Source organism: Dermochelys coriacea, chromosome 2 (assembly GCF_009764565.3).
Source record: "Dermochelys coriacea isolate rDerCor1 chromosome 2, rDerCor1.pri.v4, whole genome shotgun sequence".
Lineage (NCBI taxonomy): Eukaryota > Metazoa > Chordata > Testudines > Dermochelyidae > Dermochelys > Dermochelys coriacea.
The window spans coordinates 209,324,493-209,349,218 of NC_050069.1; the positions used below are offsets into that span (position 1 = coordinate 209,324,493).

At 44.3% G+C, this 24,726-nt stretch overlaps 1 protein-coding gene across 1 annotated transcript in view; it reads left to right on the forward strand.

Annotated features, from left to right (window-relative positions):
• The window catches only part of C2H7orf31 (chromosome 2 C7orf31 homolog), a 41,138-nt gene that overhangs the window by 13,579 nt on the left and 2,833 nt on the right, over window positions 1-24,726 (forward strand). The window contains exons 4-8 of the mRNA XM_038389102.1: window positions 7,117-7,146; window positions 12,960-13,129; window positions 16,543-16,631; window positions 22,409-22,583; window positions 22,847-22,938. Of these exons, the coding sequence (XP_038245030.1) occupies window positions 7,117-7,146; window positions 12,960-13,129; window positions 16,543-16,631; window positions 22,409-22,583; window positions 22,847-22,938 (556 nt within the window). The remainder of the gene's footprint in view (window positions 1-7,116; window positions 7,147-12,959; window positions 13,130-16,542; window positions 16,632-22,408; window positions 22,584-22,846; window positions 22,939-24,726) is intronic.

Consider the following 24,726-nt stretch of genomic DNA (forward strand, 5'->3'; position numbering starts at 1 on the left):
CTGCCCTCCATGGCACCACACAATAGGAATTTGAAAGTAGGCCAAGGGAGGCTGGGTTTGGTAAACTGAAAGAGTGTGTTGGCCAAAGCCCATCTTTACTGGGCCTTGACCAATAATGCAGCCTAGAGGTATTGGCTGTGCAGCTCTTGCGAACTGTGACTGCAGGTTGTGGGGAGGAAATCTTTCATTACAAGTTCTGCGTATTACACACACACACCACACACACACATATACAAAGCACGTTTGCTTGAGCTTTGCACAAGTGACAAGGATTGTCCTCAGCGTGGGATTTTGTAATTGCTAGAGCATTTGGAAACTGGTGTAATACAAGAATCTATGTACACTGAGCTCAGCCCTGCCAACCTTGCACTATACCCAGCAGGTATGCAAGAAATGCAGGATCAGGCCCAGTGGATTAAAGATAAATAAGAGTTTCAGCTTTAACTCTGTCTTTTTCTTTGGGCGGGTTTCAAGTCGCCTCTCATTCACCTGGAATGTTCAGCAAGCTGACTTGGTTTTATTTTACACTTCATGGGCCTAATCCATTTCTGAGTAACTCCATTGATTTCACGAGAATGACACCAGGCAAGGATTTGGCCCCTTGTATTTTGATGGCCAGATGAATGCCTTGTAAATGGTAATTCATATTGGAGAGAATTCACTCTGCCTGCGTAAAGGCTGGGACGCCAGGTGAAGTATGGGAGGGTTATGGAATGAAATACATCCCCAACCCAAGGCACAGAACAGAACAGCTTCTTCCACCTCTTCCACTATATCCTCATAATCCCAAATTCAGTCGTTTCTACTCTGGCCCACCCTGAGTGCAGGCAGTGCAGGTTGCTCCCCTTATGTACTAGCCCCACTCTGCATGCTTGTTGGCCCATGATCCCTTTCCAGGGACTGCTGTTATGATCTGGGCAGGCTACATAAGGGGAGGAGGCATGTTGCCACAGGGACAGATCAATATCTGGCCCAGTGCATACTGAATAGAACCCTGCCGTGGCCATGGAAAGTTTTAGTTGAGAGTGTGTTGATAAATTTTCTTATTTATTTTTAAAATTAAAATGTAACCTGAAAGATAAGGCTTCCAATGTTTCTATGCTCTTTTTAATATTCAGTCTCTGTTCATTGTTTCCATAAGATCATATTTACTCATATTTCATCTTTGAAAGATTTTTTTTTATGTTGTAAAGAGCAGATCTTTTTTTAAATGCCTAGACAATTTGTCACATTTATACTCACAGGTCTTTCAGAGCAAAGATATTTATGTAACTTTCAGTACTCTCTCCACAGTATCAAACTGTAAGGTAGTGATAGCCTTGCGAAATCTGTGTTGAAAACCACTGGCTGAGCGTTGCTCTGGAGACTTACTAGGGAGCTCTTAATACTCAGTGTATTGACATTATAGCATGTGATGGCTCTTTTGAGCCATTACAGTCTTTCAAGGAAAATGATTCACTATGCATTTGCCATAACTAGATGTCATATAACATAATGGGATTACCGTGCATTTGTCATAACCACAAATCCTTATGTAGTTTTGCATGACAATGAATGGCTTTGCCTATACAGGAACTGCCTTTCAAAATGAATGAATTGTGGGCCATATGTTCCCTCCCAGTTAAAAACATGCAGAGGAGAACAAGGTAATCAGCCCCTTGCAGGAGCTTTGATGTGCTACCAGAGACCTACATTTATCCTCCCAATCCAAGAAGCCACTAGGGATGCTGTGCAAGGGGTGGGGCCACAAAAATCCATCTAGACCTTGTAGAAATCCTTCTCCTCATGCCAGTGATCTGGGGCCCACTAGATAATGGTATGTCCAACCGCACTCCTTTCTGGTCCTGCCCCCACAGCATGTCAGCCTCACAAGCTTGTCGTTATCGCCCAATTGGCTGCCAGGCATTACCTGTGATTCCATCCACAAGGGTCACTGAGTGCATAGGATGCGTAAATGCCATTTCTAATCTATTTAGATTTTTCACACAGACTTAGTGTGCAGGAGTGGTGGAATCTACCACTTAGAGCGGCCATCCTCCCCCCCCCCCACAACCTGACCCCTTCCTACCACACTCAGCTGACTGCCTGCAGGCAGCCCATTTTCTACAGAGGTGCTCAAAGTGCATTAGAGAGTTTGGGGGGAGATATCCCAAGAAGCTGCCTTCGAGCTGTGTCCCCCAGTAGTATTTCTGAACTGTTAAGCCGTCACCCCACGGTGCACCATACAGTGAAGGGAGCTGAAGGAACTATTGTTTCCAAAAACTGCAAAAGTACACAAAGCCATACTTTGAATAGACTAATTGTCTCTGAAAAGAAACCATGTCCGTGCCCTGATGTACAAAATTGGTGTGGCTGCTACTAGCTGATTGCCCCTCGTATGCTCATTGCTGTACACATATGACAGCATCTATCTTGACCAACCAGGGACTGGACTGAGGACTTCCAGAGCTAGAGAGCAGAGTCTTTTTACAGCTTGAGTTCTGGCCCAGTAGCTGGGGGCTGTAACAGACCCATAGCTGCAGTGGCTGCGCATAGTAGGAGGGGACCTGTAACACGCACTGACCAGTGGATGCACAAACATATGGTATCCCAAAGCATACCAATCTAATACTATCTGAAAGCAAAACTTTTGTTCTGTACTTTTATAACATAAAAAGGAGAAATAATTTACACAAATTTCAGACCAGAGTAAATTTTAGGCTAACTATAAGCTCCACGAACACACAAATATAAGTGAAAAGGTTGACAGTCCATAACTATCATCCTCTATTATAAGTGTGAGTAAATAGGCACACTGATGTATTTTATTTACAGATGCATTTAATATTCTGATAGAGTCTGGTTAGGTTGAAGGACTATATACGTGGTGACTATATATAAGGCCAAATTTGATCCTGGTTACAGCTGTGTAAATCTGTTATAATGCTTGTGAACTCTAGCATAAACCCAAACCAACTCCAGTAAAGATATTGATGTAACTGTGACAGCCAAATTTGGCCCAATTACTATTCCCTTCTCTTCTCTTTTAAAGTTTAGGGCCCATATTTTCAAAAATATCCACTAATTTTGAGTGCCTCAGTGTTTGGTTCCCCAACTTGAGATTTGAAAAATGAAGGCACCCCAAATTAGTGGACACTCTGAAAATGTGGGGTTCAGGCTTTTTTTGGCTGTTTATGTACTCAGGCCCTAAAAGCTTCTATAAGTACATTCTGGTATTGAAAGTGCAAGTTTACTGCTACTTTCTTACTACCTAGAGTTTAGATATTCCAGTGCTGAATGCTATAGAAACATCTACAAATAAATAATCCTCCCTCCTCAAGCACATATGGGTCTGAACTCTCCTCTTGCTTACATGGAGTAAATCAGAAATAGCGCCATTGAAGTCAGTGGAGTTACTCTCATGTAAACCAGTGCACCTGAAAGAAGAATCAAGCCTTATGCTGGTATTTACACAATTCCATCTGCTGTGGCCAGAAAATTAATTTATCTAACTGAACAGGTGGAAAACCAAATATAGGTATTAGTAGGATGAATAAACTTTTAAAATGCTTTGTGTAAATGCAGTATTTCTATAACTGCTTAGTTTCCCAAGGCAGGCACAGTGTCAGGCTCTGAGTTGTAACGAATAAGCATATCCTGAAAATCCAGGTGGTTACAAAAATAACAGTATGTAAATGATTGTCAGAATTTGACATTTGTTGAAATCCTAAGATCTCTGTAATTATCACACATAAAAAAGAAAAGCAATTATCTTTGTTCATTTTAGTGGAGGCACGAGTTAGCTTGTGATGAATTTTGTGAGATATCACATCACCACACTGGTTTCAGAGTAGCAGCCGTGTTAGTCTGTATTCGCAAAAAGAAAAGGAGTACTTGTGGCACCTTAGAGACTAACAAATTTATTAGAGCATAAGCTTTCGTGAGCTATTATACTGAGTGTTAATGTGTGACACGACCCACTCTCTACATTTTGTTTAGTGATCAAAAGTGTAATAGCCTTAAAACAGATCCATAACTGATCGTGCCTGCTATTTAAGACATGAAACGGAAACTAATAAGGGGATGAATTGTACAGGCTTCCTCCAATTCATAGGTTAACACGAAATCCGAGATTATTTCAAAAGGGAAATATGGAAATTCAGGTTTTTAATGATTGGTTGTCCTTCTGGGGGCAGGGAGAAAGCACTAAAAAGGGTTTCATGTGCCCAGAGAGAAGTAATCCCTCCAGAAGCCCCTCTAGATACCCATGCCCATGTGTATGCATGCACCACAAGGAATGCTTATAATATTCCAGTATTCCTCTTCAGAGATCAGCAGCCCTGTGCAAAAGTCAAATGCATATACTTTAGATCCTATACTGCCTGGCAGACAGCTCTTCATTTAAATAAACAATAATTCATACTAATACCTTATATCGTGCTCTTATACAGTGCTTTTTTATCAGTAGATCTCAAAGCACTCTACAAGGAAGTCAGTTTCTTATCCCTATTTTACCGATGGGGAAACTGAGGCACAGAGCAGTGACATGACTTGCCCAAGGTCACCCCGCAGGCCAGAGGCTGGAATAGAACCTGGCTATGGGTGCCCCCATAGTGACTGATGTGAAGTAATGACATAGCTCTGAGACAGCAGGCATGCTGTCTAATTACAAGAGCCAGTAGCACTTCTAAGGGCATGTCTACACTACAATCTTAAGTCCACATATGTTAGGTAGACTTACAGCCACCGCAGTAATTACTGCGGTGGGTGATGTCCATACTGTTGTCCACACCTGGGGCTTCTCACCTCCAGCGGATCCGCACCTGGAGTCCGGTCAGCTGCTGTGCTCCTGGCGATGAGTGGAGAGCCAGGACCTCAGGGGCAGCAGGGCTGACATTGGGGAGCCCGGGTGGCAGTCCAGGCTGGAAGTCTGTGTAGCAGCGCAGCTCAGAGCAGAGACCGTGCAGCAGCCGGGCTGGGGAGCTGGGAGCCAGCTTTCTTGTCAGTTTTACGGAGCTCTATAGAGGACATTGCATTGCCACTACCTACATGGACATAAGCCCTATTTCTCTCTTGGAGGTGGAGTACTATGTTCGTAGTACTTACATCAGCGGGGAGCAAGGCTGTAGCATAGACACTGACATAGGTTGACATAAGCTGCCTTATGTCGACCTAACTCTATAGTGTAGACCCAGTGTTTCCCAACTTGGGATGCAGCTTGTTCAGAGAAAGCCCATGGGGGCCAGGCTGGTTTGTTTACCTGCCACGTCCCGCAGGTTCAGCCGATCGCGGCTCCCACTGGCGCAGTTTGCCCGCTGCAGGCCAATGGGGGCTGCAGGAAATGGTATGGGGCCGAGGGACCGTACCAGCCGCCGCTTCCCCGCAGCCCCCATTGGCCTGGAACGGTGAACCGCGGCCATTGGGAGCTGCAATCGGCCGAACCTGCGGACACGACAGGTAAACAAACCGGCCCAGCCCGCCAGGGGCTTTCCCTGAACAAGTGGCATCCCAAGTTTGGGAAACACTGGTGTAGACCAAGCCTAAGTATCAGCACTGCAATCACGTGAGCATAGGGCCTGATCTCCTTAGCAACTCTTTCTCCTGACATAAGTGGGCTTGGAATCATGTCCTTGAAGCAGAAGAGAAGCAATGGGAGAATGAGATGTAAGGGGAGAGATACACGGTCAGAGAGAGTAATGGAGGTCATAGGGATCAGAAAATACAAAGAAAAGATAAAAAACAAGGGGGAGAAAAGGGAAAATCCATTCTGCCTACTTTTGAAAAAATAAGTGCAGGAGTTGGGATGTGAAATCTAAATATACTACATCCACTGAGCTTCCTCTTTTATGGAAGAAATATATTCAACAAGCATCAGCAGGGTTAACCGCAGCCCGAAACCATCCTGGTTAGCCTTTAGTCATTCTCTGTTTTCTTAGGACAGACTTCCTATGTGAACACATAGGTGCTGGAACTAGTGGTACTGGGGGTTCTGCTGCACCCCCTGGCTTGAAATGGATTCCATTATAGAAGGGTTTACAGTTTGGTTCAATAGCTCTAAGAACCCCAACTATACAAATTGTTCCAGCACTCCTGTGTGGACCATTTCTGAAATGTGCTTTATTCACAAGCCCCTGTTGTGCATAGCTGCTTAAAAAAGAGACTGACATGACAAAAGTCTCCTGGTATTACAAATTTAGGATAACATTAGACCACAGAGTGAGCAGCACAACTCGCACTGGTCCTCGGCCCTTCATTCTGAACAATATTCCCTTGAGAGTTATAGAAAACAATCAACTGTACAAATGAGGTTTTGTGCATTTCTCTATTTCGAGGACCTGGGAACTTAATAAATTGTCCCATGAAATATCCAAATGGCTTATACTTAGACCAGAGGTCACCAAACGGTGGAGCGGGCCCCTAGGGGGGTGCCGAGGAACTATTTTTCGGCGGGAGGCACGACCAGGGCCCAGGCTAGCCCCCATGGGGGGCAGAAAGGGGGCGCCACCTAGCTAGATTATGTCATAGATATATTTATTGCATTCTCCAGTATGGAAAGACTTTCTGATTCTTGCAGATAAGTTCTAGGACTCCTTCTGGCTTGATAGGAGAGCAAAGAGACTCCAGTGATTAAAGTTTTGCTCTCTAGAATTAGTGTTTTCCTCCACCTTACTGCTTTGTTTAAAAAATAAGTCCCTCTACTGTGAAGAATAAAAAATTTATAATTAAAAAATGAATATATAATTTCTCTACTAATTCTGTGAATAGAGTGGATATATTTTCAGATTTTTTTAGTTTTGCATTACTGATAAAAAGGGTTCAGTTTTTTAAAAGTACTATCAAGTCATGTTTCGTAAGGTAGGGCTCGTTATAAGGAAGTGTTAGAAGTGATTTTTTTTCCTGTTTCTTCTAAACTGACACACCCCCACTGCCCTTGAGCTTTCATATTTGGCACCTAAACATGTAAAGGACTTTCACACCCAGAGACTGATATCAGTGAGAGTATTATCTGTGTTTATAAATATAATTTGTCTCTAATGTTTATTGATTGTACTGATTTTAGATAAAAAGGAGAGAGGGAATCACAATGAATATGGATCATTCAAATTAATCACCTAATATTTTCTTTCTCTAATACAGGCTTCCTAAATCTCCAGATAATTCAGTCAAGTAAGTTTATATCATTTATATTGTACCTTTTTCTTTATGCCTTAAAAGAAAGGCAGTTCCTCTATTTTATATCCGCACTGATATAGTTTAAGTACTCTGGCAATAGATAAGGGAAAAGTTAGCACTAGGAAAAAAAGAGAGATCTCACTACAGAATGAACACATACAATGGTAAATTTATTAGTGCTTGTCCAAAGCACCCCACCCTCTTAGCAGATGCTGATCTTGCTGGCTGATGGCTAAGGTCTAAATGTATTTTGCTGACTCACTCTTGCTAGTGCTTCATGATATTTTCTCTGGGTTATGAATGACCTTGTTACGCCTCTGTTTTAGCAAAAGAGATTTATTGGTGTTAAACTGAGTAACAGCTCCCTGCCACCACAGCTTGTTAGCATGCCAAACAACTCCTTGGGCCTTTCCCAGCTGTCTTTGCCTTGCGGCTAACACCTGATACACCCTAGCCCCCAAGCTCCTTGGAAGAGTCTGTCACTGACAGAAATACCAAGACTGCTGTCTCCAAAGAGACAGAATACCCAGCCTGTTGGTTCAGCTGAGCATTCACTCTAACTCTACTCTTACTCTAATATAACAACATTGAGATGAATTGATAATAAAACAAGAAAAAGTTTAATAATAAAGAACAGAGATTTAAGTGACACTAAGCAAAGATAATAGAAACAGAAATGGTAACATAAAAAACAAAAGTTTAACTCACTTCTAAGAGACTACATATAACCTTAGCAGGCTCCAACTGTTGTCGAAAGCAAGTTTTCTCACCTACAGCCATGTCAGGGTTCCCTCCCCACTCTGAACCCTAGGGTACAGATGTGGGGACCCGCATTAAAGACCCCCTAAGCTTATTTCTACTAGCTTAAGTTAAAAACTTCCCCAAGGCACAAATTCCTTTGTCCTTGGACAGAGTGCTGCCACCACCAAGTGATTAAACAAACATTCAGGGGAGGGCCACTTGGAGCCCTATCTCCCCCAAAATATCCTCCCAAGCCCTTAGACCCCCTTTCCTGAGGAGGCTTAAGAATAATATCCTAACCAATTGGTTACAAAGTGAGCACAGACCCATCCCTTGAGTCAATAGGACACTGAAAAATCAATCAGGTTCTTAAAAGAATTTTATTTAAAGAAAAGGTGAAAGTACAGAGTACTCTGTAAAATCAGGATGGAAGATAACTTTATAGGGTAACAAAAGATTCACAAACACAGAGGAGCTCCCTCTAGGTTTAGTTCAAGTTTCAAAAACAGGAAAAAACCTCCTTCTAGCAAAGGGAAAATTCACAAACTAAAAACAAAAGATAATCTAACACACCTTGCCTTATTTACTTACTCTTTTTGCAATATTGAGACTCATTTTAGGATGATTTTAGGAGGAGTTTTCTGACCTGATGCGTCTCTGCTTCCCCAGAGAACACACAAAGAACACAACAAGCCTTCCCCCCATCCCCCCGATTTGAAAATATCTTCTTTCCCCATTGGTCCTTTTGGTCAGGTGCCAACCAGATTATTTGAGCTTCTTAACCCCTTACAGGTAAGGAGGAATTCCAGGCTACCCTTAGCTGTATGGTTATGACAAGCCACTTCTCAGTGTCACCAGCCCACATGGCTGGGATCCATCGTCATAGATGCAAAGAGCACTGACCTCTTTATTCCCTCAGGGATGGATCCAAAATATCTTTTGGCTTCCCCTTAAATTCCTCAAAGTTTATTGTTTTTGTCAGCAAAGTCAGGATGAACCCCTGGGGTTCAGACTCCAATGTCTTCCCATCCTGATTTCATATTCTCGCATTAATTTGCTCCTTCTGCGTGCAAATGAACTGCCCCTTGTCTCTGAGATCACCATGCTCAATTTACATTAGAGACAGGGAGATAACTAGCCTCCCTCTTGTCTGGAAGAAAACCTGTTTCTCTGTTTGTTTGGTTACAGATGTTAAAGCACACTATCAGTAAATATCCATAATGCCTTAGATAGTGTCAAGACACACAATTCACAATGATATGAATGACCACTGCGTCACCAGCTTTCATTTAATATCTTATGTGACGTTCTTTATAGATAAATATCATGACAGCAATGTGTTTGTCAGGGTTGATAGAAGTTGATGTTACATGACATTGAACCCTTTGCCAGGTGAGCATGGAAAGGCTTTCATGGTCAAACCTCATTACCCCACCTAGATATATGGGCAGGGAGGAGGGGAAGCTCTTGTTTAGTGAAGAAAGTATCTACGGTATGGACATAGCAGACTAGGTAAAGCCAAGCTTGGTCAGAAAGTCTAAGCCAGCATTTCTCAAATGCAGCCACTGTGGCCACATGCAGCCACCAGGGACTTTCTTGTGGCCACAGCCTCCTGGGCAGTGATTCAATGGGGTGTGGGAAGGAAAGCAGCAGCCCCCTCCCCGAGAGTCCCCAGCAGGGGTTGGGTCCAGCCCCGCTCTGGAGAGACAAATTCTGGAGGAGTAGGCAGCCAGTGAGTTCCCCACCTTCCTGGAGGCAGTGGGCTCAAATTTCAGCCCTGGGGTGGTGGGCTGCAGGCTCCGGCCATGGGGCTTTGGGCTCTGGCTGTGTGGTGGTGGGCTCCGTCCCCTGGCCGAAGGGCTTCAGGCTTGGGCCTTGGATCCCAGACTATGGCCATGGGGCTTCGGGTCTCCATCCCCCAGCACTGGGCTTCAGGCTCCAGCCATGGGCTACTCTTACCCCCTCCCGCCATTGCCCCGGCCTCTGTTGCTGCCCGACCCATCTCCCCCATCCAAGGCTTAATTTATCCCCAGACTTCCAGGGCTGAGTAAATCTGCTGTGAAAAGTGATATTTGTATGTTTGTTAATATCACTTTTTACAACAGACTTAGTAGCTAGCTGGGAAGCCCTGGAAAGTGATATTAACATGCAAACAACGAGGAGTCCAGTGGCACCTTAAAGACTAACAGATAGAAGATAAAGGGTGCAACGGGACTCCTCATTGTTTTTGTGGATACAGACTAACATGGTTACCCCTCAGATACTTGGCACCGTGCATTACATACAAGTAACACTTTCACAGCAGCAGACTTACTAGCTATCAAGTTTTAAAAAAGCAACCAAAAAGCAAAAGAAACAGCAACAAAAAATACAAGAACATACAAAGCACCTTATTTGTTTAGGTCCATTAAAGAATAGAGACAACAATACATTATTTTTATTATTAAGTCTAAAAATAAAAAAACCCTACATAAATAAATTATAATTTGGACAAGGGCAGATGCATATTTATTTGTTTTTCCTAAGTTAATTAAGTATTTTAGGAAAAATTGTCGGAGCGGCCATCAACAAGAGTTGGTGGCTGCACTCTGAGGCCACCAAAATTTGTTGTGAGAACCCGTGGCCAAGCTATTCTTTGTTAGCTTATTGTTGATATTTAGTTAGTGGAGTACAGCCCCAGAAAAGGGGTGAGGTTGGCCTATGCATATTGGGTAGGCTGTGTTTTTTAAAGCAGTTTGGAAAGGTGTTTGCTCACAATAAGGTGCGCAAACTTTCATGTTAGAGTTTTCTAGAGAACCCAGATCATGCTATTCCCTCATATTGAACTAGAATCCCAGTGTTTGTTTCCCTCAGGACAGATCCCTGGATCCCTGTTATTTCTCTTGTCACAATGTTTTAGGATTTTTTATCTAGGTCTTTGATTTCTTCACCGTTCAATAATTGAAAGCTGAAAATAGCAGCCCCAGCAATACGAGAAACAGTGAAATCCCAGTTCTTGGTGTCCAGAGTGACACTCTCTTTTAGCACCCTCCACCCAGAAAAAACGTTTTCTTTGGGCCAGATTTTGAGTTTAGATACACAGGCCTGGTACCCATTAGCTTCAGTGAGATCTGTGCTAGGAGCTGAGGCTAGAATTTGCTCCTTTTTCACCTAAAAGTAAACATTAGTAAATGTGACTCATTATGTACAAAGTCCATGCACTTAAAATATTTGATCTTTGAGTTTAGAAGTCGTAAATTTGTTTATTGCCAAAGATCATTATAGCCTGTAAGGAAGCTGCACCTCCTCATTCCTCCTGCTTTTTTTTTTTATATATAAGTTGCTCCAAGTCTTTAGAACACGTTATTTACTAGCTTTCTTCTGCATGCTAATGTGTCTGATCTTTTCTGCAGTACTGAGTTAAAATTAATATTAGAAGACCTGTTCAGTTTGTATTTGACTTTTTATTTTACATCGATAAAATTGTTGCCAGTTACCATAGTTGAATTGTAGCGTTAAGATGTAAAGCCAACAAAGCAGTTAAGCACTTTGGTGTTGCCTCTATATTGACCAATACCCTGATCCAGCAAAGTGACTTCAGTGGGACTACTCATGCTTAACTTCAAGTGCCTGTGTTAAGGGCTTTGTTGGAGTGGGGCCTCCTAGACAATGGTACTGTAAGGGGTGAAAGCGGTAACGTTCTCTCAACAAGAGGCAGTCAGCACAACTACAGTCCCCTTTTTTCCACACACAGACCTAAGTCTAGAAAAAGAACCTTGATATCACACATGCCAGAGCTGTGCATTACTACTATATTAGGCCACGAAGCAGGCCTTGTCTTCCCTTCTACTCTCCTCTTTTCCATCCTTCTTTTGGCTGTCTGACAGCACCTCAGTTGATTTCAGTGTTCCTACGTTAGATGGCATCTCCCATCACGAGTCTTCACTCTTCTTACACACTTCTTATGGCCTGTATTTGTTTTTCTGAAGCTTGCACTTCTTATGTGTGAGGCAGGTGGCTGCTATTTCTATTGTGATTGGTTTACTCCTCTCTGTTTTCCTTCCCTCCGTACTTTTTTCTGTCACTACTCCTTGTGTCTGTTTTTTGTCTTGTCCCGCTGACCTTCACCCTGTCCCCCTTCTCCTATGCCAGTTCTTGAGTCTGTAAGAAAATACTTTCCATGAAAGTTTCTCACATGAGTTCTTCAGTCTTTTACTTGCCCTATTGTGGGTACCTGTCTCTGCAGAGCCTCCTGTCATGTACTATTATAGAGACAGGAGCACCTTTGAACAGAGAGGACGGATGTAAAATTTATGTGCACATGAGCCTGAAGGGCAGTGTTACTCTGCAGGCTGAAGCTGTGGATGACCTCCCCAAGGAAGGTAGCGTAGGACCAGTTAGAGTTGTAAGTAGCATGAAGATTATGTTGGTAGGGACCTCCTACAAAATTCTGATCTGGATCTGGGCTCTGATTTCAAACACCACCACCCTCTCCCAAAGTCTTGATTTGGGTCCATCTCTAATTAGCAAGTAGAGATCAGATATTAGTCTTGGTCTTCATGCTTCCACAATTGCAGAGCTGGTCCTAGAGACATGCTAACTATACAATCTTATTTGATGCCCCTTTGCCTATAGTGGCATCTCCATGGCCCAAATGCTGGCCCCAAGTGTTGCAACTACAAAGAAAATGTATCTTTTTTACATAGGAAGAAGGGGAGGGAACAGAGAAAGAGTCTCAGAGGTATGGGGGGGGAACAGTGGGAAGTCTTGGTGAGTTAAGGGCAGGAGAGATTAAAGAAACTAAAGGACCCCCTCCTCTTTGCTTCTCATGCCTCCTCTCAGCTGAGCAAGAATTGCATCTCCTTACAAGTGTCTGACAAGCAATGACCCAATGTCTGTTTTAAACACAGAAGATCAAATTCCTCTCAGGTGTAACTCCAATGACTTCAGCAGAATTATTCCAGGGATGAATTTGGCCCAGTTGGATATACAATATATTGTTTTACTATTAAAACAAATCTATATTTATTTAAAGTAAGGTAACTTTGTTTCTTTCTGCTCTTCTTTCCATCTAAAATCAATCCAAGACCATTATCCCTGCCATTTCCAGTCACACACCCCTACCAGACACACATCTCCAGGTATGCCACATTCCCAAACTTTAAACCACCAGAGGATCAAGACACTGGCATCCAAGCAAGCAACCATCTACCTACAAAGGCTTATGATGTGATTGTTTTGAGAAAGACCCCCAAAGGTAAAACAGCACTTGGCATTCGTTTGATGTTCTCAAATGTTTGTGATCTGGTTGAAATGAAGCCAGTGTGTGAAAATAACAGCGACAGAGCTAAGCAGCTTGGCTTAAGCTGGAGCATCGCATGCTGCCATCATGGCTCTCGATTTCCTGCAAAGGTGAAGCAAAAAATTTAAGATACGATGTCCTCCAGTCCTGGGAATAATTATTGGTAGTTACAGGTAGTGAGAGGGGCTAGAAAAAGCCAGGGCAGAGATCAAAATTTTGCAAATCCTGGGCCAAATAAATTCATCCCTGAAGTAGCTCCATTGACCATGATAGTTACACTATGGAAGAGACCCAGATGTTTACAAATGGCAGAATGTGCAGTGAGAGGTCACGGGGTACAAAAACATGTGGCAAACTTTTCCAGGCCCCTTGCAGTCTGAGGACTTGTCTACAACTGCAGCACAGCTGTGCCACTGTAGTGCTTAGTAAAGACGCTACCTAAGTCAACAGGGGAGCTTCTCCCATTGCCGTAGTACTCCACTTCCCCGAGAGGCAGTAGCTGCTATATTGACAGGAGAAGCCCTCTCATCAACACAGTGCTGTCCGCACCAGAGGTTCGGCTGGTATATCTACATCGCTCGGGAGTGTGGATGAGTGACACAGATATACCGACATCAGTTTGTAGTGTAGACCAAGGCTGAGCTGAAATCCACACACTCACTGTTTGCGGATGACTCCTGTATGTTTAAACAATCACTGAACTGTTTATATTTTACCCCACCAAGGTGAAATTATTTCTAACAGCAAACTAATGCTGCTCAGAGAAGCAGTAAATTACTGTTACTCATTATTCACATTGAGTAGCATCTTACTCCACAATGGTCCCAATCAGATTCAATGTGAGTAAGTGGCTCAGAATCTGGCCCAATGCTCTGGTAAAATGTAGTGCTCTGGCTTTGCCCCCGTTTCTCCAGGTAACAATCTCTTTGTTGAAGTGTGTATGCTTTTTGTAGCTCTCCTGTCTGGGTTAACTAGCACATGTGTTGTCATTAGCACCCCCATGGAATTTAGGTGTGGGGGCAGGATGGACATTTCTTTTCCAGAACAGCAGGACTCTTGGTGCAGTTGCCAGCATCTTTGCTCACTGTCTGTGCGAGCCAAGCACAGTTTGGCACTCTCTGTTTAAAAGAGAAGAAGCATATGCTGGAGTGATAAGAAGCTGATGACATTAAGCATCAAGTCAATTTGCATTAATCAGCCACCTTCCCTAGTCACTATCACCGTGCTGAACAGTGATGCTTAAGAGGGTTGTATGATATGGGTCTACTTTGGTCAGCCATAAACGAAACCTTTTCACAAAAAGCGTATAACATTGGAAGTACTTTTTTTGACCTCTCTTCTGCTTTTTGCAGTTCTCCATTCAAACTAGACAATGCTAATCAGATGTATGGAGGTGGGTTTGCAAAACCTATTTTCGCTCAACAGGGGATCATTGGAAGCCGTGTTCTATTCCCAACAAAGTTGATCGGGTTAAGCATTACTTTAGAAGCAGCAAATGACTGCTCTTCGAAAATTCTTTGACTTTATTCGTTGTTCCCTCTATATGATCTAACTTATATGGGCAAGCTGGGACAAAAACTTATTTACTGCAGTTTGCTTTTAGTTGGGGAGATGGAAATCTAGACTGAGGACTCAGGTAACCTAGACTGAACTTGGGTGGCTTTTATCACTTTAACGATATAAAGAATACTTTGGGTGATTGTAGCGGGGCAGTTACCCCGCTCCTGGGATAAAAGGAGTGAGAACAGCTGAGAGAGGCTGGCTAGGTAGCTGGCCACAGCTGGCCCTGATAAGAGGGCTGTGAGACTTTCACTCAGCCTTGGAGTGAGAAGGACCTAGCTGCCTGGGAGAGACAGGGTACCTTCGACAGAGCAGTGCTGGGGAAGGGGCAGGCTGAGCTGGGACGCTCAGGCCTGGCTACCTCCCAGGCTGCAGCCTGGTAGGAAGTCCTAAGGAGGCACTGGGGCTGCAGGGAGACAGTTGAGGGCTAGAAAGACAGCAGGCCCAATCCCCTTGCCAATGATGAGTGGCCATTATAGACTGCAGTTTGCCCCAGAGAAAGGGGGCTAGATGACAACTGGCAGTAGCCACTGAGGCAAGGTGGGCATCCTGGGAGGAGAGACCCAGATAAGGGGGCCTGAAGTGCCCGAAGTATAAGTGGTGGAGAGTGACAAGGAAGCAGATACCAGTAGGGAGAAACCGGCCAGCAGGAGGCGCTCCGAGGCTGGAAAGAGCTAATTCCTGGACGACCAGCAGGAGGTGCCACGTCCGTAGCTTGCTACAGTGATATTCGCAAAGGTATTAGGCACCAAACTCCCATTGACTTGACTTGATTTCTGGGGGAGTTAGGTGCAGGAAGGCCACACAGCAGAGCCAGGATCAGAACTAAGGGCTTGTCTACACTTGCAGCGCTGCAGCTGCGCCACTGTAGCACTTAGTGAAGATGCTACCTATGCTGACGGGAGAGCTTTTCCTGAGAGGCAGTAGTTATTTTGACGGGAAAAGCTCTCCCATCGACATAGTGTCACTCCCACACCGAGAGTTCAGTCACTATAACTGAATGACTCCATACCCCCGAGTGATGTCATTATAGCCACATGAATTTGTAGCGTACACCAGGGCTCAGTTGCTCCAGGCCTGTGCTCAGTCAATTAGGCTACTTCATTGATCAGTAAAAAGAAAAGGAGTACTTGTGGCACCTTAGAGACTAACAAATTTATTAGAGCATAAGCTTTCGTGAGCTACAGCTCACTTCATCGGAAAGATGTTAGTCTAATAAATTTGTTAGTCTCTAAGGTGCCACAAGTACTCCTTTTCTTTTTGCGAATACAGACTAACACGGCTGCTACTCTGAAATCATTGATCAGTGGCATTCAGTTCCGCCTCTGGAAGCGGTTTTATGGGCGGAGGGCCAACGTTCTAATTCACCAGTTCTTATTTATCCTGTAGTGTTTTGTACTTGTAAAACTATACAGGGAGAATGCAGCGAGAGTCTTGCCAAACTGGTGTCAATTTGTATTAAACAAGAGCCCTTGCAATAAAACCCAACCCAGAGAGGATGATTTGTGTACAAACCTCAGGTTTCAGAGTAGCAGCCATGTTAGTCTGTATTCGCAAAAAGAAAAGGAGTACTTGTGGCACCTTAGAGACTAACACATTTATTTGAGCATAAGCTTTCGTGAGCTACAGAGCTGTAGCTCACGAAAGCTTATGCTCAAATAAATGTGTTAGTCTCTAAGGTGCCACAAGTACTCCTTTTCTTTTTGTACAAACCTCAGCCACCAATGAACTTTTCTCTCTTCTTCTGTCCCTGGCTCTGCCTGATGGATAGTATACTATAGCCTGTTATTTTTTTCTCAACCATTTAGGTAATCCATATAGACATGAAGTCATCAGCATTCCATCGGACTCCCAGAAGGAGGCCTTGCATTGGCCAGGACAACATGCATACTTTCATGTAGGTAGTTGTTCCTGTGATTAGGAAAATTTACATTTTTTATCAAACGAAATCAAACCTAACCCCTGTAAAACTGATTTAGAAGAAATTAAGATGCCTGCCTGTATTTCAAATTAATTGCAGTTACAAACCCATTCAAGCCCTGAATAGAGCACAGTGTAGTCAAAACAAACAACCGTCATTTTAGGAGAGATCATAGAATCATAGAATCATAGAATATCAGGGTTGGAAGGGACCCCAGAAGGTCATCTAGTCCAACCCCCTGCTCAAAGCAGGACCAAGTCCCAGTTAAATCATCCTAGCCAGGGCTTTGTCAAGCCTGACCTTAAAAACCTCTAAGGAAGGAGATTCTACCACCTCCCTAGGTAACGCATTCCAGTGTTTCACCACCCTCTTAGTGAAAAGTTTTTCCTAATATCCAATCTAAACCTCCCCCATTGCAACTTGAGACCATTACTCCTCGTTCTGTCATCTGCTACCATTGAGAACAGTCTAGAGCCATCCTCTTTGAAACCCCCTTTCAGGTAGTTGAAAGCAGCTATCAAATCCCCCCTCATTCTTCTCTTCTGCAGACTAAACAATCCCAGCTCCCTCAGCCTCTCCTCATAAGTCATGTGCTCTAGGACCCCTAATCATTTTGTTGCCCTTCGCTGTACTCTTTCCAATTTATCCACATCCTTCTTGTAGTGTGGGGCCCAAAACTGGACACAGTACTCCAGATGAGGCCTCACCAGTGTCGAATAGAGGGGAACGATCACGTCCCTCGATCTGCTCGCTATGCCCCTACTTATACATCCCAAAATGCCATTGGCCTTCTTGGCAACAAGGGCACACTGCTGACTCATATCCAGCTTCTCGTCCACTGTCACCCCTAGGTCCTTTTCCGCAGAACTGCTGCCGAGCCATTCGGTCCCTAGTCTGTAGCGGTGCATTGGATTCTTCCATCCTAAGTGCAGGACCCTGCACTTATCCTTATTGAACCTCATTAGATTTCTTTTGGCCCAATCTTCCAATTTGTCTAGGTCCTTCTGTATCCTATCCCTCCCCTCCAGCGTATCTACCACTCCTCCCAGTTTAGTATCATCCGCAAATTTGCTGAGAGTGCAATCCACACCATCCTCCAGATCATTTATGAAGATATTGAACAAAACGGGCCCCAGGACCGACCCCTGGGGCACTCCACTTGACACCGGCTGCCAACTAGACATGGAGCCATTGATCACTACCCGTTGAGCCCGACAATCTAGCCAGCTTTCTACCCACCTTATAGTGCATTCATCCAGCCCATACTTCCTTAACTTGCTGACAAGAATGCTGTGGGAGACCGTGTCAAAAGCTTTGCTAAAGTCAAGAAACAATACATCCACTGCTTTCCCTTCATCCACAGAACCAGTAAACTCATCATAAAAGGCGATTAGATTAGTCAGGCATGACCTTCCCTTGGTGAATCCATGCTGACTGTTCCTGATCACTTTCCTCTCCTCTAAGTGCTTCAGGATTGATTCTTTGAGGACCTGCTCCATGATTTTTCCAGGGACTGAGGTGAGGCTGACTGGCCTGTAGTTCCCAGGATCCTCCTTCTTCCCTTTTTTAAAGATGGGCACTACATTAGCCTTTTTCCAGTCATCCGGGACTTCCCCCGTTCGCCACGAGTTTTCAAAGATAATGGCCAAGGGCTCTGCAATCACAGCCGCCAATTCCCTCAGCACTCTCGGATGCAATTCGTCCGGCCCCATGGACTTGTGCACGTCCAGCTTTTCTAAATAGTCCCTAACCACCTCTATCTCTACAGAGGGCTGGCCATCTCTTCCCCATTTTGTGATGCCCAGCACAGCAGTCTGGGAGCTGACCTTGTTAGTGAAAACAGAGGCAAAAAAAAGCATTGAGTACATTAGCTTTTTCCACATCCTCTGTCACTAGCTTGCCTCCCTCATTCAGTAAGGGGCCCACACTTTCCTTGGCTTTCTTCTTGTTGCCAACATACCTGAAGAAACCCTTCTTGTTACTCTTGACATCTCTTGCTAGCTGCAGCTCCAGGTGCGATGTGGCCCTCCTGATATCTTTCCTACATGCCCGAGCAATATTTTTATACTCTTCCCTGGTCATATGTCCAACCTTCCACTTCTTGTAAGCTTCTTTTTATGTTTAAGATCCGCTAGGATTTCACCATTAAGCCAAGCTGGTCGCCTGCCATATTTACTATTCTTTCGACTCATCGGGATGGTTTGTCCCTGTAACCTCAACAGGGATTCCTTGAATACAGCCAGCTCTCCTGGACTCCCTTCCCTTTCATGTTAGTCCCCCAGGGGATCCTGGCCATCTGTTCCCTGAGGGAGTCAAAGTCTGCTTTCCTGAAGTCCAGGGTCCGTATCCTGCTGCTTACCTTTCTTCCCTGCGTCAGGATCCTGAACTCAACCAACTCATGGTCACTGCCTCCCAGATTCCCATCCACTTTTGCTTCCCCCACTAATTCTACCCGGTTTGTGAGCAGCAGGTCAAGAAAAGCGCTCCCCTATTGGCTCCCCTAGCACTTGCACCAGGAAATTGTCCCCTACGCTTTCCAAAAACTTCCTGGATTGTCTATGCACCGCTGTATTGCTCTCCCAGCAGATATCAGGAAAATTAAAGTCACCCATGAGAATCAGGGCATGCGATCTAGTAGCTTCCGTGAGTTGCCGGAAGAAAGCCTCATCCACCTCATCCCCCTGGTCCGGTGGTCTATAGCAGACTCCCACCATGACATCACTCTTGTTGCACACACTTCTAAACTTAATCCAGAGACACTCAGGTTTTTCCACAGTTTCGTACCGGAGCTCTGAGCAGTCATACTGCTCCCTTACATACAGTGCTACTCCCCCACCTTTCTGCCCTGCCTGTCCTTCCTGAACAGTTTATAACCATCCATGACTGTACTCCAGTCATGTGAGTTATCCCACCAAGTCTCTGATATTCCAATCACGTCATAATTCCTTGACATCACCAGGACCTCCAGTTCTCCCTGCTTGTTTCCAAGGCTTTGTGCATTTGTATATAAGCACTTGAGATAACCTGTTGATCGCCCCTCATTCCCAGTATGAGGCAGGAGCCCTCCCCTCACAGACATTCCTGCCTGTGCTTCCTCCCGGTATCCCGCTTTCCCACTTACCTCAGGGCTTTGGTCTCCTTCCCCCGGTGAACCTAGTTTAAAGCCCTCCTCACTAGGTTAGCCAGCCTGCTGGCAAAGATGTTCTTCCCTCTCTTCGTAAGATGGAGCCCGTCTCTGCCCAGCACTCCTCCTTCATGGAACACCATCCCATGGTCAAAGAATCCAAAGCCTTCTCTCCGACACCACCTGCGTAGCCATTCGTTGACCTCCACGATTCGACGGTCCCTACCCAGGCCTTTTCCTTCCACGGGGAGGATGGACGAGAACACCACTTGCGCCTCCAACTCCTTTATCCTTCTTCCCAGAGCCACGTAGTCCGCAGTGATCCGCTCAAGGTCATTCTTGGCAGTATCATTGGTGCCCACGTGGAGAAGCAGGAAGGGGTAGCGATCCGAGGGCTTGATGAGTCTCGGCAGTCTCTCCGTCACATCACGAATCTTAGCCCCTGGCAAGCAGCAGACTTCTCGGTTTTCCCGGTCAGGGCGGCAGATAGATGACTCAGTCCCCCGGAGGAGAGAGTCCCCGACCACCACCACCCGCCTTCTCCTCTTGGGAGTGGTGGTCGTGGAACCCCCAACCTCAGGACATCGCATCTCATGCCTCCCAACCAGCGGAGTCTCCTTCTGCTTTCTCCCCCCAGACATATCATCTGGTCCACTCTCCGCATTGGTACCTGTGGAGAGAACATGAAAGCGGTTAGTTACCTGTGTCTGTGTTACTGGAACCCGGACATTCCGCTTACCTCTTCTGGAGGTCACATGTTGCCAAGCTTCTTCACTGGCCTCTTGGCTCCTCTGTGCAACCTGCTCTATATCTTTAGAGCTTTGTGCCCCTAGAAGGCTATCCTGAGTTTGGTCCAGAAAATCCTCAGTCTCTCGTATACAACGCAGGGTCGTTACCTGTTGCTCCAGACCTTCAATCTTTTCTTCCAATATGGAGACCAGCTTGCACTTTGTACAGACAAAGTCGCTTCTGTCCTGTGGAAGAAAGACAAACATGGCACATCCAGTGCAGGTCACAACAACTGAACCCCCCCCTTCCATATCACCTACCTACTATGAGCTTCCTCAGATCTTTCATTCCCCCAAAAAAACATGTAAATAAGATCAGATGCTAAGAGAGGCTGTCAGGCTAAAGGCTCTTTTTGATTTAAGGGATAAAAATCCAGTGCCCAATCTAGTACCCCAGAGACATGGAGGAGGAGGAATTTCTCATGCTAGATTAACAAAGTTGCCACTGAGCCACTCCTCTGCAGCCCCTCATGACTGGAGGATCTGTGTAGCAGCAGATACTCTTTTGCCTTGCCCTGCTCCTGTCCTCATCCTGCAATACAGGGAGCCCTTCCCAGCAGAGCTCATCTCCATGCCGTGCAAGAAGTGTACCTCCCCTACACAGATCTCTGAATTCAACTCTGCCTTACACAGCTGAAGCACACTGGTTCCATTGTGGTGGGGGTCCTGCGTGAACACAGAATGAGTGGATGGATTTGCCCCTAAATGTTAAGGCTCAGGAACAGCAGAGGCTCCCTCAGGGGCCACAGGTGCCTGAACTATGTCCCTGCCCCCACACCACCCCTTCTCCCCAAAGCTACACCCCCACACCACCCCTTCTCCCCAAGCCTCCGTGCTCACACTGCCCCTTCTCCCTGAGCACACACTAGGGTTGCCAACCCTACAGGATTGTCCTGGAGTCTCCAGGAATTAAAGATTAATCTTTAATTAAAGATTATGTCATGTGATGAAATCTCCAGGAATTCATCCAACCAAAACTGGCAACCCTAGGCCACACCCTTGTGCCACCTCTTTCCCTCAAGACCCAGCTCCTCACTCACTTCTCTCTATTTTGTTGCTTGTCCTTACAGATGGTAAAAAATGAGAGGGGCTTAGCCCTCCCACTTTTAAAAGTGATGAGGTCATGGCCCCCTGACCCATCCTGTTCCAGCACTTGTGTTAAGGCTTCTGCTACTGTTTGTCTTCAGATGAATAGAAAGACCAGGTCTTTGCTCTGCCTAAGTTAGATGAAAGACATAATGAGACAAGATAAAGAGTATAGGGAGGCCAGTGGTAAACAAAAGAAGGATATAGATACAGCTTTTGGGGATGCAGTTTCCTATGGATATTAAGAGATACAAGCCTGTTGACTTGACAATCCCTATGAAGCACCCTGTTAATATGAATGCATATGAATGGTATGTAGAGTCCAGCCTACTGTGTCCTTGAAAATATGAGAGCAAGGAATAGCCTCACATGAAGATTTTAAATCAAAGTGTATTGTTTCAGATGAATTATACAGATGTTAAATATTCTAATTAGACTGTAATGCAGGGCTGAATTCCAGTGGTGCAGAACTACCCCCATGAGTAATTCCATCATGTAAACTTAACAGAAAGATTGCTGGATGAAGAGTATGGAAAATTGCTCACAAGAGTAAGGGGTGCGTAGGCCCTTTCTAGAAATATATGTATGTCCAACTCACGCATGCTACCACTTAATGCTTCCTAAAAAGACCATACTTTCTGATCTTTTTCATATCAGAACTTTAAAATACATACAGATACCCCATGTCTTAAAGACACCTTACCTAGATGCAGCAAGATTTTTATACTTTACCTATTTTATTTTTTTTCCTCCAGTTTCCTAAATTTGTTGAAGGAAGCAGTCATATATACTATCCAAAGCCACCAAAGACTGTGGCTCCAAACGCTACATGCAACCCACTGGAACCTAATCTCTCTCCAAGGACAACCAACATGCTGCGAAATGTAGAGAGGGCCCAGTGGATAACAACACATAACCATGATTTCACAGGTATGCATTATTTTTCATAGAAACGAATAGAGATAAAAAAGAAAAGATAACATGATGTCAGCAGAAGGGTTTAGCCAATGGATTTAGTTTTCCATTTTTGAGTCCTATTTCAAGATTTGGGGTATTTTTAAAAAGCAGCTGCATATATGATAAATGTTACACAGGGTAACAATTATTTGAGTTTTGCCAAACACGTGACTAAACATTTCTTCTCATTTGCCTAATCCAAAGCAGACTAGAAAATAAAATATGTTTCCATTAAGGTAGAGGTCCCATGAACCCCCTTGTACTGGACGATTACAACATGAAGTTAATTGGCAGAGTAACTGAAGAATTAGGGGAAGATGTGGAACTGGTAAGTACTGCAATCACTAAGAACCTCATCCTGCAACCAGACATAGCGTTCACGAACAGGAGTAGACCCAGATATGACTTGCAGTAGTGGCCCCAGTAATGTGTGTTTACAAGATCAGGTTCACTCTAAACTGGAGATAAATTATTCATAAGTTAAAATCAATGTTCATTTATTTTGTAGACAGAAGTTGTATAATGTATCAAAGATGTGTTCAATTACTAATTTTCTTGATTGTGATTCTCTGCTTAGTTGCATTTTCTCTCTCATCTTTCAAAGCTGTCACCACCACATGGCAGCACTTTACAGTACCTTTTGCCTCTATAAACATTAGTAATGCCACCCTTAAAATCAGAAGGGAGGTCTCTTGAGAGTGGTGCACCAGAGCAGAGGCTGAAACGCATTGGGTCAGATCCTCAGCTGAGGATCTGGCCTATTGCCTTTATCAGACTCGGTCTTTCCTGATAACATGTAGACTTGGCTTCCATTTGGTAAAAGTCCATGTAGCATCACAGGTTATTGTTTGTCTACCAAGAAGAATCAGCTGAGGTTTTTGAGAGAGTTTTCCATTCTGCTACTTTCATGTGAGTAATTTGCCTTTTTATTTTAAGGTGAATCAAGAATGTACAATTCCTTCAAAGTTCTCTGATTCTATTTTAAAGTGCAGTTCTATTCTGCAAAGGGTAAAGTGGCTTTGGGAGGTTCCATGTTTATTGTCTCAATAATTTTAATATTAAATGTGCTCAGGATACAAGTAAAAATGTGTTTTCATAACTGCCAGCCATGCAAATTCAACATCGGATATGAAAATCAAGCTGAATTGCTCTCTTCTCATGCATCATTACCTATAATAAATGTTCTGCAGGCCAATTTATGCCCTCAGTGACACACATGCAGTCCTCAGTGTCTTCAGTGAGTTTGCACAGGTGTAATTGATTGGAACTATGTAAAGTATTCTGTTGATAATGCACAAGAAGGAACCAATTTCCAATTCACTTTCCCACAGCTGTGCTGGCTCTGCAATGCTAGCAAGAGTAAAGAAGTAATTCAAACTCTTTTTGTCACTAAAAGATCCAGATGATTTTGAATGCACACAAGAAGCAGATCTATTGAGTGAGAAGGTACCATTTTTTACAAAGTCAGTTTTAAGAATAGAAACAGATAACATTTTCAAAAGCATTTAAGTTACTTGGGCTCCTAAATCCCATTTTTAAAAGTGACTTAGTCACTAAGGGTATGTCTACACTATGAAATTAGGTCGAATTTATAGAAGTCGTTTTTTTTAGAAATCATTTTTATATAGTTGATTGTGTGTGTTCCCACACAAAATGCTCTAAAGTGCATTAACTCAGCGTAGCGCTTCCACAGTACCGAGGCTAGCGTCCACTTCCAGAGTGTTGCACTGTGGGTAGCTATCCCACAGTTCCTGCAGTCTCCGCTGCCCATTGGAATTCAGGGTTGAGATCCCAATGCCTGATGGGGCAAAAAACATTGTCGCGGGTGGTTCTGGGTACATGTCGTCAGGCCCTCCCTCCCTTCCTCCCTCCGTGAAAGCAACGGCAGACAATTGTTTCGCGCCTTTTTTCCTGAGTTACCTGTGCAGACTCCATAACACGGCAAGCACGGAGCCCGCTCAGGTAACTGTCACCGTATGTCTCCACCCTGTCGGGGGTGGAGTAAGGAAATCGATTTTAAGAGCCCTTTAAGTCTAAAAAAAGGGCTTCGTTATGTGGACAGGTGCAGGGTTAAATTGATTTAACACTGCTAAATTCGACCTCAACTCCTAGTGTA